This window comes from Peromyscus californicus, unplaced genomic scaffold (genome assembly GCF_007827085.1).
Source record: "Peromyscus californicus insignis strain IS unplaced genomic scaffold, ASM782708v3 Scaffold_8__1_contigs__length_139910024, whole genome shotgun sequence".
Classification (NCBI taxonomy): domain Eukaryota; kingdom Metazoa; phylum Chordata; class Mammalia; order Rodentia; family Cricetidae; genus Peromyscus; species Peromyscus californicus.
Window position 1 is genome coordinate 85,844,481 of NW_026294606.1, and position 14,863 is coordinate 85,859,343.

General features: G+C 48.0%; 1 protein-coding gene across 1 annotated transcript in view; it reads left to right on the top strand.

Moving 5' to 3' along the window:
• Positions 1-10,481: 10,481 nt before the first annotated feature.
• Pgbd5 (piggyBac transposable element derived 5) overlaps positions 10,482-14,863 on the top strand; it is a 66,091-nt gene continuing 61,709 nt past the window's right edge. Inside the window, 2 exon segments of the mRNA XM_052727051.1 lie at positions 10,482-10,511; positions 10,514-10,826. Of these exon segments, the coding sequence (XP_052583011.1) occupies positions 10,497-10,511; positions 10,514-10,826 (328 nt within the window). The 5' untranslated portion in view covers positions 10,482-10,496.

The following is a 14,863-nucleotide window of genomic DNA, read 5'->3' on the forward strand; positions in this document are numbered from 1 at the left end:
CTCATGCAGGTGACAGCATGGAGCTGTGGCTCTGTCAGCCTTTGCAACAACACTGGTGAGGTGAACACTTCATGAACATTCTGGATTCTTCCTAGAGAAAGCTTCCCAATGGAGACAATACAGAGAGATGGGCTCTTCAGAGAAGCAAGCACATGGCTATTATTATTTTTTAACCAATTAAAAGTACATTGGTACAGAAGATACCCAGCAAATATCTTTCATTTGATAAGTTTTGGATTCTGCATGAAGCCTGTCTTTTATGTGTAAAAATAATGGAAATACTAGCAGTAATGAAAGAGACCCACAGTGGCTAGTGACATGTAATTAACCTCACCCCTGCTCTGTGTAGCCAGCAGTTAATTAGGTTTGGACGACTGCACCAAGTAGGATTAAAAACAAACTCCACAGAGATGCCCAAATGTTCAGTTCCTCTCCCTGTTAATTTTATGCTAGAACAAAGGAAAAGCCTCAGGCAGGTGTTTTCTGTCACTGAGCATAAGGTGGCCAGATCCCAAATTAGGGGCCATTGGTTTGTTTTGATTGCAGACATGTGGAATTATATGAAAACACTCTTTGTTTTTCTTCAGGAGGTTTCACTAGGAAACTATAGATATGTATTAGTATAGACTGAGGAGCACAAAAAAATTAATGTTAATTTTTTTAAAGGCACATCATTAGTTTCAATGCAATTTGCCTATTGTAAGCAGCTGAATTGATATTTCTAGCCCCACAATCCATATGCTGAAGTCAAAACTCTTGATACTGCACAAAGTGTTTGGAGACAGGGATTTTACAGAATTCATTAAGTAAAAAGAGGCCTGGAGATGTGCTCAGCTGGTAGGGTGCCTGCATACTGTACATGGGTTCAATCCATGCACCACATAAACTTGGTATAATGGCATATACCTGTAGCCACAGCACCCAGAAGGCAGAGGCAGGAGGATCAGAAGTTCAAAGTCATCCTTAATTATGTAGGGTCTTTGAGTCCAGCCTGGGCTAGAGAACTTGTCTCCTAAAAAAGTGGTTAAGAGTAATTAAGTTAATATTAGAAGCATGTATTAGTCAGGGTTCTCTGGAGTAGCAGAACTTATACAATGAATCTCTCTGTACATAGAAAGGGGATTTATTAGAATGACTTACAGGCTGTGGTCCAGCTAATCCAATAATGTCTGCCTATGAATGGAAGATCCAATAATCCAGTAGTTGTTCAGTCCACAAGGCTTGATGTCTCAGCTGGTCTTCAGTAGACATTGGAATCCCAAAGAAGTAGGCTCTAATGCCAGCGAAGGAATGAATGGACTTGCTATCAAGGTGAAAGCAAGCAGGCAAAGAGGAAAGGCTTCCTTATTCCATGTCCTTATATAGGTTTCTATCAGAAAGTGTGGCTCAGATTAGAGGCTGATCTTTCCACCTCAAAAGATCTGGATTAAAGGTGTGTCTTCCCACATCAAAGATCCAGATTAGAAGTGAACCTTCTGCTTCAACTTAAGCAAAAGTTCCTCACAAATGTGCCCCAGTTTGGGGGTTTTTTGTTAATTCTAGATGTAGTCAACTTGACAACCAAGAATAGCCATCACAGGGCAGTAGGGTAGGTCCTGATCTGATCTGACAGTGAGCAGGACACAGGCATGCACAAAGGGATGACCACATGAGGACACAGAAGGAAGATGCCATCAGCAAGGAGGAACTAGGCCTGCTCACACCTTGACCTTGAATTCCCAGTGTTCTGCTTAAATTTCTCTTCTGACTTGTTGTTGTCGTTGTTATAGAAGAGCAAATACCTCTTGGAAAACTGGGATCTGCCAATGCACATATCTCCCTGCTTACGCACATGCCTCCCTCACCACTGGATCATCAACCTCACTCAAATGACACAAGCTCAGAGTTAAACTGCTCACAACTTCAAGACAAAAACAGCAGAGCACCACCCAAGCTCCTAGTCCATCTGAGGGATAGACCTGGACCACCATGGGTTGCCCATAGCAAAGCTGGTCATGAAGCAGGATAGAAGGACAGGGAACATTATGGGGACATGAGGAGAAGACCCCTCTCCCAGGAATATTTTGAAGCAGCTGAAAGTCAAGAATTCCAACACAGTTGGCATTTGTTCAAGCCTTCACCCCCTTTCCAGCTGTCAGCCCACAGTTTTCTATAACCTCGCCTGAAATCTCTCAACACTCTTGCACTGGTAGCGAGGTTCCTACATACATGACATTTGGGGAACACATTTAGACTGCTGCTCCTGCCAGTGAGGTGATGGGGCACATTAGGAAGGGGCCTGGACACTTGGAAAGGACAGGGAAGTGGACTCTGAAGTCACCATCCCCCTATGCTGTCAATATCTTATTAAACGTGAGGTTCCACAACCAAGGGGATGGCCTTAACAAAGCATATTAATATTCTGAAAATAATATTCTTTGTTGATTCCAAAGACAGACAATTATGGAAACAAGTGCTTATGTCTCAACCTGGAGTCAGTAAGACTTCAGCTTGGCAATGGTAGGGGGATGGTGAGGAGGAGGTCAGAGTCATATAATGTGGGATGTCTTTCTGTACATTGTGAATATGTGTTGCCCTGATTGGCTGATAAATAAAGCTGCATTGGCCTATGGCAGGGCAGGATGGAGCCAGGTGGGAAAATTGAAGAGAGATAGTGAAAGGAGAAAGGAGAACAGGAGAGATGCTAGACCACTGTCCAGGGAGCAGCAAGATGCCAGCAGACCGGTAATGCCATGGCCACATGGCAACTTATAGGTTAATAGAAATGGGTTATGCTATAAGAGCTAGCTAGCAAGAAGCTTGAGCCATAGGCCATCCAGTTCATAATTAATATAAGCCTCTGAGTGATTATTTTATAGGCATCTGTGGGACTGCGGGGCCAGGCGGGATCGGAGAAACTTCTGGCTACAATTATAAGACCCTTTGGAGCTAAAACCCTACCATTGGTGACTTTGGTGACACTTTTCTTCAAACGAAGGCCTTCGTATGCTGAGGGGCCTGGAGTAGATAGCGCTATGTTGTTAAGGAGTGTCCCTGTCTCTGCTTTGGTGGGAAAATACTGTCCTCTGGGCATTCTGTGCCCTGCGGGTCTCCCAAGGCAGCATAGGGTCTACCCTCAGTTGCTGCTGGGTAGTCAGCAGTGCCTTAGGCACTATCTCCCTTCAAGACTCAGGGAGGTAGAGAGGGGTCTTGTGATGAATATAAAAACATTTGCTATTTTTTTTTAGTATATTATCTCTGCATGTATACCTTTATGACTATATTTACATATATTTGCATGCAATTTGCAAGTGTGCTTATAAAATATAATGATTATCTAAAATACTGATTTGCTCTCTATTTTGGTAAGACGGGACATGTGACAATTAAAAACATGTGGCATCTTCCCCAACTCTGTGATGTCAATTTAATGTTTTCCTAACCCTCAGAGCATCTCTACCTTTTAGATACTATAATTAAGGTACAGACTCTTGTGCACAGCAACATATCACTATGTGGCTTCCAGCTTTTGTCTAGCAGACCAGACAGGGCATCTAGCCAGGCAGCAGAGGATGCGAGGGCCAGAGCCCCTGAGCAGGAGCAGAAAGCTTGGTTTGTCTTCTTGGGCCAAGTATAGTGTCTGTAAAGAGTCTCAAAACCAAAAGGAGGAAAGGTCCCACAGGTCCTGCTTGTCTGTGGGGTGCTGTGGGAAGTCTAGGGAAATACTTCAGTGGGGAACACCAGGTTTCTGTTCTGGGGAATTGTACCTGACTCTCACCAGAGCCCTGTCTGAATCTTGTCACTCTGTCCTTAAATGGCTTTCCCAGAAGAAGGATAGTGTTTACATCCAAACAGTAGAATTTTGAGAAGTAGGGTGATGTGTTGATCCATCCTGGGAGCACTAACTATACCAAGGTTGCTATTTGTGACCCCGACACTAATATTTATAAAAAGTTTCTGGGAAGGATGCTAGGGGAATGGACAGAAATTGAACTAAATATTATGAAAGTCCCAATTTGAGCATTTCAATTTCCTTCTTTCTCTTCCATGAGGATGCAGGTGGAGGTGAAGGCCCACCTAAGTTTGGTGGCTTTTTGTAGGTATCTGGCCTTTACCACAGTGACTATGAAGTGAAGTTCAGAGATCAGTATGGTGATTCCAGGTAACATAAGGGCTGCCTAGCATGATGGTCTGGAAACCCCCCTGGGATTTCTTCCTAATGTTCCTCATCCTTCCTTCTCGTCTCCCGGTGAATGCCATGCTCTTTGGCAGTTCTTAGGGAACTATGTAGGACATAGTAAACTGAGTGTGACCCCTGCAACTTAATTGGTTCCTGAAGAACAATGCTGATGGCTCGAAGGAGCGTTCTTTTCCTGGGCAGAGCCAAGCTCTGAACCAGACTGCAGGAGGCAGCCCTTGCACTCAGGACATAAATAATTACTATTGGTAGTCACCTTTCCTGCATGATCCCTCGACTTAGGTACTGCTAAGTGTTCTTAACTGGGAGGGGAATGAGGTACAAATGACAGTTAAATAAATCCTAGGTAGCCACCATTAAGAGTGTACTATGAAGAGATGGCGTAGTGCATACAGTAGAGAGCAAAGAGATCCCTTTTAAAATTCAGAATTTCATACACATATATAACATGGTTTGACCAAATCCACACCCCTATTCCCTCCCCTCCATTCCCTCCTCTACCCCCTCACCACAACTTTTCCCTTCAAACTTCATATACTCTTTTATTTATTTTTAAAAACTCACTGTGCCCACTTATTAGTTCCTGTGTGTACATGGATATAGGGCCATTTACTAGAGCATGGATATATTAGAGAGTATCCTGAGTATACTCAGTTATCTTTAAGGGGGTGGCTACTGGGAGTTTGACCATGCTCCAGTGAGTACATGGACAACACAAATTGGACTTGGTGAATTTTTTTCTTTTTAGGGGAGGAGGGCACAAGGGTGGGAAGGTTAACCTGGGTGGAATGGGAAACAAGTGTGATCTGGGTGCATTGTGTGAAATTCCCAAATACCAATAAAAATATTGTGTTAAACAAAAGGCATGCACCACCACAGCTAGCCCATGAAAGAACTTTTAAAGGAAAAAAAACCAACAAAACAAAACACTTCCAAGGGAAGAAGCCAGACAGAGAAGGGCAAAAGTTAGCAGCTCAAATGGGCATTCTGTACAAAGAGCTGGGCTTATATGGTGCTTTAGCCATGTTTTTTTTAGCTTCTTTGCACAGTAACATAGGTTTTCTCAAGCATGCTCCACTGTCTAAAATCTAAAGATTTATTTATTTGTGTGTGTGTTCACGTGTGTGCCCCAGCTTGTATGCACACACCACATGTGTATAGGTAACTGTGAAGTTCAGAAAAATGTGTTTGATCCCATGGAGCTGGAGTTTCAAGCAGTTATGAGCCACTAGATATGGGCTCTGGCAACTGAACTCATGTATGTCCTCTGGAAGAGCAGAAAGTACTCTTAACTGCTGAGCTATCTCTCCAGCCCTTCAGTAATTCTAGATATGACTTCCTGCATCGGATGCCTAATTGGCATCTTAAATATCCAACCAGTATTGCTCCCACAATGAGACAAAGATTGCATTCAGAGCTCTAGTGTGTGTCTGTGCCTGGGCCAGCAGTTCCAGACAACAGACAGGGAGTTTCTAGTTTTCCTCTTTTCCAACTTGTGATTTCTCAAATGTTGATTCCATAAGTTCTGTGTGAGGCTTTCTGGACCTTACTGTTCACCTCATTTTTCTGCTGTAGGAGGATTACTAGGAGTTCAAGGCCAGCAGCATGGGCTACATAGGGTGACTACAGCTTAGGAGGGGGAGATAAAGGAGGAGGAAGACGGGGAGAGAAAAACTGACAGATCCACATCTAAAATGCAATGTAGGCAATGTAGATGACGCTATCTACAAAGACAAAAACAAACTTTGCAGACAGAGTTTTGGAATCAGCACAGATGCTTCAAATTGCTGTTATCTAAGAATGTAAGAACCTAACTTGGCAATATGTATTTTCTTCTTCACTCTAAACATTTCATAATATTCACTTGGAAAAAAATTATTTCAAACCCTGGGTAAAGAAAGGTGGGTTGAAACATTAATCAGTTACCTGTGCTGCCTGGCAGGGGTCTAGCTGCCCTAAGTCAGCACATGGAAATGTAAATCATCTAAATAACTCAAGGAGAAAAAAAAATCCTTGGAATGAGAAGCCACTTCCCCATCTTTTCACGTCCTTCCCTAGATTCTTGCTTACCGACCTCACCAGTGTTAACCCTAAACCCCCAAGTCTGAGGGGGAGTTTCTGTAATAGAAGGGCTTATTGATTGGTTTTGGATGCTGGTCAGAAAGGGACCTGGCTCTGGGGCACATTTCCTCAACTCCTAGCAGTTTAGCTCTATACAACATGAATGGCAGATGTGGCAATCGATCAGCTGGTAAAATAAATAAATTAAAAAAACAAATACATAATGCATACATACATACATATATACATACATACATACATACATACATACATACATACATACATAAAAAGCTGGGCATGGTAGCACATGCCATGTGCTAACTCTTAAGCTGTGAACCAGAATAAACCTGTTCTCTCTTAAATTGCTCCTGTAGGACTATTTTATCATATCAATAGGGAAAAAAATAAACTAAGGAAGTACACTATAAAAAGAGACTCAGGGGCTGGGAATACAGCACAATAGCAGAGCTCTTGCCCAAGTATACAAGGCCCCGAGTTCAATCCCAACCACTGCAGTCAATCAATCCATCAAAAATATAAAAAGTAAGTAAAAGAAGGCTCAGGCACAATTGCAAATGACAACAGCTTTTAATTTTGAAAAAGTTTGATTTGTTTTTATGTTGTGTGTGAGTGTTTTGCCTGCACACATGTCTGTGCACCATGTGCAAGCCTGTTGCCCTTGAAGGCTAGAAGAGGACATCAGATTCCCTGCAACTAGAATTGTAGACAGTTGTGAGCTACCACATGGGTGCTGGGCACTAAACCAAGTCCTTTGCAAAAGCAGCGAGTCCTCTTAACCACTGAGCCATCTCCCCAGCCCCACCAATGGTTTTGACATAAAAACATACACCTTTGGTTTAACAAAACCCAGGAAGTCTACAATAGATGAATTACTTTCACTGCCTAGAAGTCTTTCAGAAACCCAAAATCTAAAAATCCAATGTTAATCTAAGATGAATTCTTTTTGATGTTAAATTATTTGGAGGATGTTTTTAAATGACTCAAAGGTAAACAACTTCAATGTAATATCCATTCTCCAGTCATTCTCACAAATTATGTTTCAGCTATAGGCAATGACAAGGAGTCAATGGTGGCATCCAGCATCGGTACTGGACAGACCGGAACTTATTTTCCCTTAATTCTTCTGTCTCCCCTCTCTCCCTTACTTTGTGCCAGAAGCAGCTGCCTGTCTTTAAAGGTTGGCATGTTTTCACTTTTTCTTGCTTGGATAACCTTGCTGAAACAAAATAACATGTTAAGTGCTTGACTATAAGCTGAAGCAGTCATCTAACTTTAATTTTTATATGTATTTATTTGGTGTTATGGGTGTGTGGTGGTTTAAATGAGAGTGGCCCCCATAAGCTCATGCATTTGATTACTTGGTCCCCAGGTGGTGGAACTGTCGGGGAAAGACTGGGAGGTTTGGCTTTGTTGGAGGAGGTGGAGGTGGGCTTTGAGGTTGCTTGGTTGAGAAGCTGGATCAGACACTAAAACAGTCTCCGTCAACAACTGTCGTGTGAGGGCGGCAATACGGCGGAGGTGGCTCGTCTTTCCTTGCAGTCCTTGGTGCTAGTTCAAGCTAGTTCTCTGTACCTTGTGTCTGTGGCTTGAAACGAGAGCTGTCGGCTGCCCTGCTCTGATGCCTTGTCCCACCATCATGGACTCTAGCCATCTGGAAATGTCAGCCCAATTAAATGCTTTCTTCTATAAGTTCCCTTGGTCATGATGGGTTATTACAGCAATAAGTAACTAACACAAGATGTTTTAAAGTCTGCAAGTTGGAGGACAGCCTGGGCATGTCAGACACTGTCTCAAAAAGAAAAAAAAATAAAGAAAGGGAAGAGAACAGGGGACAGTAGTTTATCGAATAGAAATTAGATAAGGGAGCTGAAGAGATTGCTTAGCAGTTCAGAGCAGCAGGTGTTCTCCCATGGACATGTATGTATCCTGTGAGTGCCTGGTGCCTGCAGAAGCCAGAAGAGGGCACTGGGCCCCTTGACACTGGAGTCAGCCAGTTGGAAGCTGTCGTGGAAGTGCTGGCAATTGCACCTGGGTCCTCTGGAAGAACAGCCTGGCCTCCAACTTGCTCTCTCAGTGTGTAGCTGAGGATGACCTTGAACTTCTGATTCTAGTGCCTCCATCTCCCAAGTGCTTGGATTACAGGCTGTACCACCACAGTCACTCTGTGTGTCCCTGGGGATCAAACCAAGGGGTTCTGGCATCCTTGGTAACAGTTTGCTAGCTGAACTAAATCCCCAGGCCCATAAGCCTGTTTCTTTCCTGACCATATAATCCTCTTCCCTCTGTTACTCCCCATATGAGCTACTGGAAAGCACAAAGGCCCTGTATTTCCTTGGTATGAGCACCATATCAGGGTCAATGAATTACTGTCTGTGCTTTAGCTGTTACTGTTTGGTCCTATGCTCCCATGCTGACAAAGCAACCAGAATCACACTCACATTGGCTGCTTTTGTCATCCTTGACTGGGGAAGGGTGGACTCTTTCTTATAGACTGTACTCTCTAGTGACACACACACACACACACACCCTTTTTTTGGTCACTTCATTATTTTTAATAGGTAACACAAAATCTTACAAGAGTCCTTCCTACCTAGAATTTGACCTATGAAGTCTTATTTTGTTCCTTTAACCTATGATTCCCCATGGCTCTTTCTGATTAAGTCTGTTTATAGGCACCCTACTTTCCAACCTTTGGCAGTTTGCTGTACACAGGAATGCTAGAAACCTCCCTTTCCTTGGCATACTTTCCCAGAAGAGTTGTAATACTTTGCAAGCACTTTCTTGTTTATCAGCTAATACACACGGAGGAGAATGATATGTAAGTCCCTTTCTTTTTCCATCCTGTCTGCTTGTGATTATCAATGGATTCATGCCTGTGCAGAGACCCGGTTTGGAGGTCGCAGGGTCTGAGGCTAGGAAGACATGAGTGAAAGGTTCAGCTGGTGGCAGGTTGGTCCCAGCACCTTCATTCCATATGCACACTCAGGAATAGCAACCTCCCGTCTCTTGTTTTGTGTAATTATCATTTAGTATACCCAGTAGGGTTTTCAAGCCTTTCATATCTACGTGGATTTATTTTATTTTAGAGTGAAAGTGACTTTATGACCCAATTACCATTAATGTGACTTATTGCATGATGTTAGGGAGGAGGAGGGGAAAAGACATTCTGATGAGGGGAGGCCGGCTGGCCTCATGCTCCTGCCCCAGAAAAGAGGAAACCGAACTCTGCTCCATTGTTACCGCGCCCGAAGCCCTGGCGACCCAGCTGTTTCTTTCCTGACTATATAACCCTTTTCAAGATTGCGTGTTCCAGATATCCTACCAGATGTGCGTGTTCAAGGCCTGTGCAAGCAATACCAGAGCGCAGGTGGCGACAGATCTGGAAGCAATTTTGAGTTCAGAAGGTGTCAGCGTCAAGGACTGTAAGGAAAGACGAGCCACCTCAGTCCAGTGTTGCCGCCCTTACACGACAGTTGTTGACTGTTTTAGTGTCTGACCTAGCTTCTCAACCAAGCACGATTGGGGAAGCCAGGACGGCAGCCTGAAATTCACAGGAGCGTGCGGCCCCGCCTGGCGGGCCGCCCACCTGGAGCGTGTCCGCGGCATGAATTTCAGAACCGCTGGGCGGACAGCTCCCCGGCGCCGGGCGCGGCTGCGCAAGGGGCGGGCCAGAGCGCACGGACCACGAGGACCCGCCTTCCTCCCCACGCCCGCGGGCCGCTAGGAGCCTGTGGGAGGTGATCCCCGCGACAGCCTGGCCGCGCGCCACGCCCCAAGGAGGTGGGGCGTCCGAGTATCCCCGCCCCCTCGAGGCCCGCGATCTCCATTGGCCAGCGGCTGGAGGTGCTGGAGGCGGGCCCGGTCCGCGGCTCGCGCCGGGGAAGGTCGGCGGCGCAACGCGGCTGCCGCGGGGAGGGCGCACGGGGACGCGACGGGGCCGGGCGCGGCGGAGACGCAGCGGGCGGGGGCGGCGGTGGCGGCGGTGGCGGCGGCGGCGCCGGGCAGTGACTGAATCTCTTCCCGCCGCGGCCGCAGCTAGCGGCGCCTGAGCTCCAAGGCGCATCCCGGGCTCGCGGCCCGAGCGGCCAAGACGGCGGGCCGGCCGGGCGCGGGGCGGCGCGCGCTGTGCTGCGGGCTGCGCTGGTGGGGAGCCGCGGGCCGCGGCGGGGGTCCGGGGCCCGGCGTGTGCGGCTGGGAGGCGCTGTGGGGTGTGGGCACGCGGGCGGCGGCCGGGGCTATGGCCGAGGGCGGCGGGGGGGCGCGCGGAGGAGGGCTCCGGCGCTGCTGGAAGCAGCCCGCGCGCGGTACGAGAGCCTGCACATCTCAGACGACGTGTTCGGCGAGTCGGGCCCGGACAGCGGCGGGAACCCCTTCTACAGCACCTCCGCAGCCTCGCACTCCTCCTCGGCCGCCTCCTCGGACGATGAGCGCGAGCGCCCCGCTCCTCTGGGGACCGCCCCGCCACCCCAAGCAGCAGATCCTTTGGAGCTGGAGGAGGATGAGGCCGGTGGAGGCTGGAGCGCCGCGCTGCGGGATCGCCCGCCCCCGCGCTTCGAGGACACCGGTGGTGAGGATCGGCCGGGGACACTGGGATGCAGGGGCGCAGGGCGCGGCCTGAAGGCTGGAGTAAGAGTCAGGCGGGTTCCAGACGCTCCCAATCCACACCTGTAATTTTCTGGAAGCAGATGGTTTTGGGAGCAGGGATTTAAACTAGAGATGGTCCCACTGCCCAAGGGGGTGGTCCCAGGTTTCTCGTGGGTGGAGACCACATGAGCACTTTGCCAGAGGATTTCTGTCATCTGGTAGTGTCACACCTGTGGGGTCAGTAAAGTATGGCCTTCTTGGTGTAGGGGATCCAAATGCCTGGCAGGGCTGAGGCAGGGTCATTTGCAATACGCAGGACCTAGGTGCCAGGGGTGAGGCTGGTCACAACTGAAGCGCAGTGAGCGCCCAGTGGGAGGTCACCTCAGCATCTTCACTGAGCTCTGTTTTCCTGAGAAACTTCCTGTGGTGCCAGTCGATCTCTCGCTGAGAGGAGGGCGCGTGCTCTAAATTCGAGTTACTTTCAAGGTTTATAGACCAGACCCGGATTATCTGGAGGTGACTGGAGTTGAGCGCAGTGACTGCCACTCCAGGACCTCAGGCTACTCTTGGCTTCTGAGGGGTCGAATTCTAATTTGCAGCAGCTCAGCCCTCTGCTTTCTGAGAAAGTGGAGGCTGCATTCCCATTTGACACCCCCCCCTATCTCACCCCCCACCCCTACCCCGGTGCTGCTGTTCAGACTCCATGACTTCCAGGCAGGAGGATGTTACACCACATTCTTCTGTGAAGTGCACACAACCAGTGTGGATGCCCTTTGCATGATCCCCCCGCTACACACACACACACACACACACACACACACACACACACACACACACACTTTGGATTAACCCAGGGTAGTGTATGCTTAGTGACACTGTAGTTATTGTTCAACCCAGCAAGAATGCATGTGCCCGCGAGGCAGGCCCCAGGGACTGGATCTGGAAACCTTGCTGCAGGGAGCTGGAGGTGGGAAAGGTTGGCCCAGCTCTGGAGGGAGTGGTCTGCAACCTTGCCAGGCTGCGGTGTGGATGGGCAAAGTTGCAGCTGGATTGGAGTGCAAGGCTCCAAGTGGGTGTATTTTAAAGCAGGGCCATTTGGCCGTGATTAACCGTACTCTAAATCTTGCTGTTGTGCTGTCCTGCATTTGCCGGTGTGCCATAAAGGGCCTCCTGCCCTGGACAGCTGTTTTCCATATTGACTCTTGGGACTGTACCAGCCCAGTGCCCTGGTTTGGCAGTCTTTGTGCTGTGAGCCTTGGTGATCTCACGTTGTAGCACTTGAGATAGAAGTCTACAGAGGAAAACACAGCAACCTCATAGGTCTCAGGGCACAATAAGGACATTGTGCTGGGTTAGGCCTAGTTTAAGAATAATGAAGGTTCTGGGGTTGAGAAGTGTAAACACACCAGAGTGACTTTTTACACAGTAGTTTACTGTAGAAACCTGTAAGTCAAGATTCTGAAGCAGGGCCCTTTACTCTGTCCATTGCGCACTCCTCATCATGAAGACCAGTATTACTTGTTAGGAACCTGTAAGTCAAGATTCTGAAGTATTACTTGCCACTGGCATTAGATTCAAATCCTGCTTCCTGTCGGTGCCACAGAGTTTGCACCTGAGCCCAAGAGTCACTGCAGGTACCATAGGTAGGCAAAGGCATTCGTGGCTGGTGGCTGGTATTTGTGGCCAGTGTTGTTTTTTTGCTCTAGGAGTGGTCTTGTCTTTTAAACTTAGGTCCGATTTAGCATTTCCTCTTTGTGGTACCATCTCCCTGAGGGAAACATGGGGGAAGGGTAGAGGGGCAAAGTTGATGGCTTGAAGCACATGGAATGTGATATATCAGGGCTTAAAATAGATGGTGATTTCCAGGGTGGCTTGAGAAGATCCTCGAGCCCAGGATCGTGGAGAGGGATGGATGTGTTTATTAGGAGGCCAGCTGCTGCAGCACTCAGCCAAGAGGTTGAGCTACCCACCTCCAGCATCGGGGACAGTCCAACAATTGCTCTGCAGCTCCAGGAATGCTCCTGCATCCCTCTCCCTTCTCTGCCATCCAGTTTGACTGGGTGGGTAGGGTGGGAGAGGGAGAGGAAGAGAGTGGCATTTTGATCGGCTACCAGGTTTCATAATGGAGCATTTGCAGTTGCTGTGGCTGCTGCAGCCTGGTGAGGACTGCACAGGACTCTGGGTTGATATGGAACTTACTGACTTGCCCCACTGTAAACAATTGTATCTGTGCGTGAGTGTGACTATGCAGATAGTGTGTGGGAAGGTGTGTGTTGCCATTGCTGGTGGAGCTGGGGAGAGTGTCTCTCTGGGGGAGAATGCAGCTGTGTGTTCTCTTGACTCCTTTGATGACCTGGAGACCTTTGCTGCATCTTTGGGCAGGAAAGAGATGCATGGCTCCATGGAGATGGTGCACAGAGAGAGACATGGGTGCTAAGCTGAGAGGCAGAGGGGCGGAGAGATACCCATGGTTACTGGTGAGAGTCCTGTTCCTTCAGACTGTTCAGGTCTTCGCAGCCTCACCCCTATTTCCCATGGCTTCAGCTTGCTGGGTGGAGCATGCGTGGGGAAGCACGGCCAGCAACGGCAGGGGAGTGGCTCTTTCACCTCTCTCAGGCTCTGCTCTGAGGTGTTGGTCCCCTTGGGAAGACTTACATATACGCACTGCTGGTAGGCTGGGTGGCACGCTTTAACCCTTGCGTTGATGGGAGAGTCTTCCTGGGAACTGAACTGCTCTCTGGGAGCACAGGGTCCAGACTTGCAGCTGAAACCCCTAAAATAGCCCAGCCTCACTTGCCTTCCCGTTGTGCAGATCACCAGCGGTGTGCCCAGACGCCTTCCTGGGAGCAGTGTGGAATTCAGGCAGGCTGTGTTTGGGGCCTCTGACCTTCAGGTTTCCTCCCCTGAGCAGGCCTTCCATCACCTCTTACAGGAGGCAGAGGAGCAGGCAGCACCACGGTCTCGGCTCCCCTGTTCTAGCTTTGTTGGGTTTTTGTGGTGACTGACTATGGTTGGGCTGTTGGAAGGAGAAGTTCACAGACAAGTCCCCTCCCATCCATCCGTGATACCCTGCCAACAACTGCCTGTGACTCCAGGAGGAGCCTGACCTTGGGAAGATGAGAGGAACATATGGGGCTGGAAATTAACTTGGTTGAATTTTTGTCCTTAGAGTTTACTGTTGGCTTATTTTATTATTATTATTATCATTACCGTTATTATTATTTTTGAGACAGGTTTCTCTGTGTAACAGCCCTGGTGGTCCTGGAACTTACTTTGTAGACTAGGCAAGTCTTTTATATTTAACGTTTGTAATACTTATTTATTATATATATTTATTCTCCGAGAGTTGCATGCATTGCATGCAATGTCCTTTGATCATATTCACACTCTTCCTGCCTCCAACTCTTCCTGGACCCTCTTCCCCCACATCTGCCTCCCAACTTTGCGTTCTCTCTCTCTCATAACCTGCGGAGTCTGATTTATGCTGTCCATCTATGCATGGATATGGGACTATCCACTGGAGCATGGTCAACCTAGCAGGTAGCACAGCCCTAAAGAAAACTCTCTTTCCCAGCAGATATCAGCTCTATAGATCCTTAGCTAGGGATGGGGCAGCTGTGCCCTGCCCCCACCCATCCTGGAATATAGACTGGCTTGATCTTGATCTTATGAATTCCTGAGTATTGTGGTTCTGTCATGTCCAGAAAACACTGCACCGCCCCACTCCTCTCCAGCCTCTGGCTCTTACATTTTCTACCCCCTCTTCTGCAGCGTTTCCTGAGCCTTTCTGGCAGGGTTGTGATGTAGATGTTCCACTTATGGCTGCGCCCTCCACAGACATTCCTTGAACTCTAACCATTTGTGAATCTCTCTAATAACACCATCTAGTGAAGCCTTTCAGCTAATGAGTAAGAAGAGAAAAGGGTTTCTCTTTAAGGCTAGAGTTAAGTGGGGTCTATGACCTGGGAGAGTGGGAGACCCTCCTGTGGAATCGGGAAATCGGTGCTTTCTGTCTTGGCT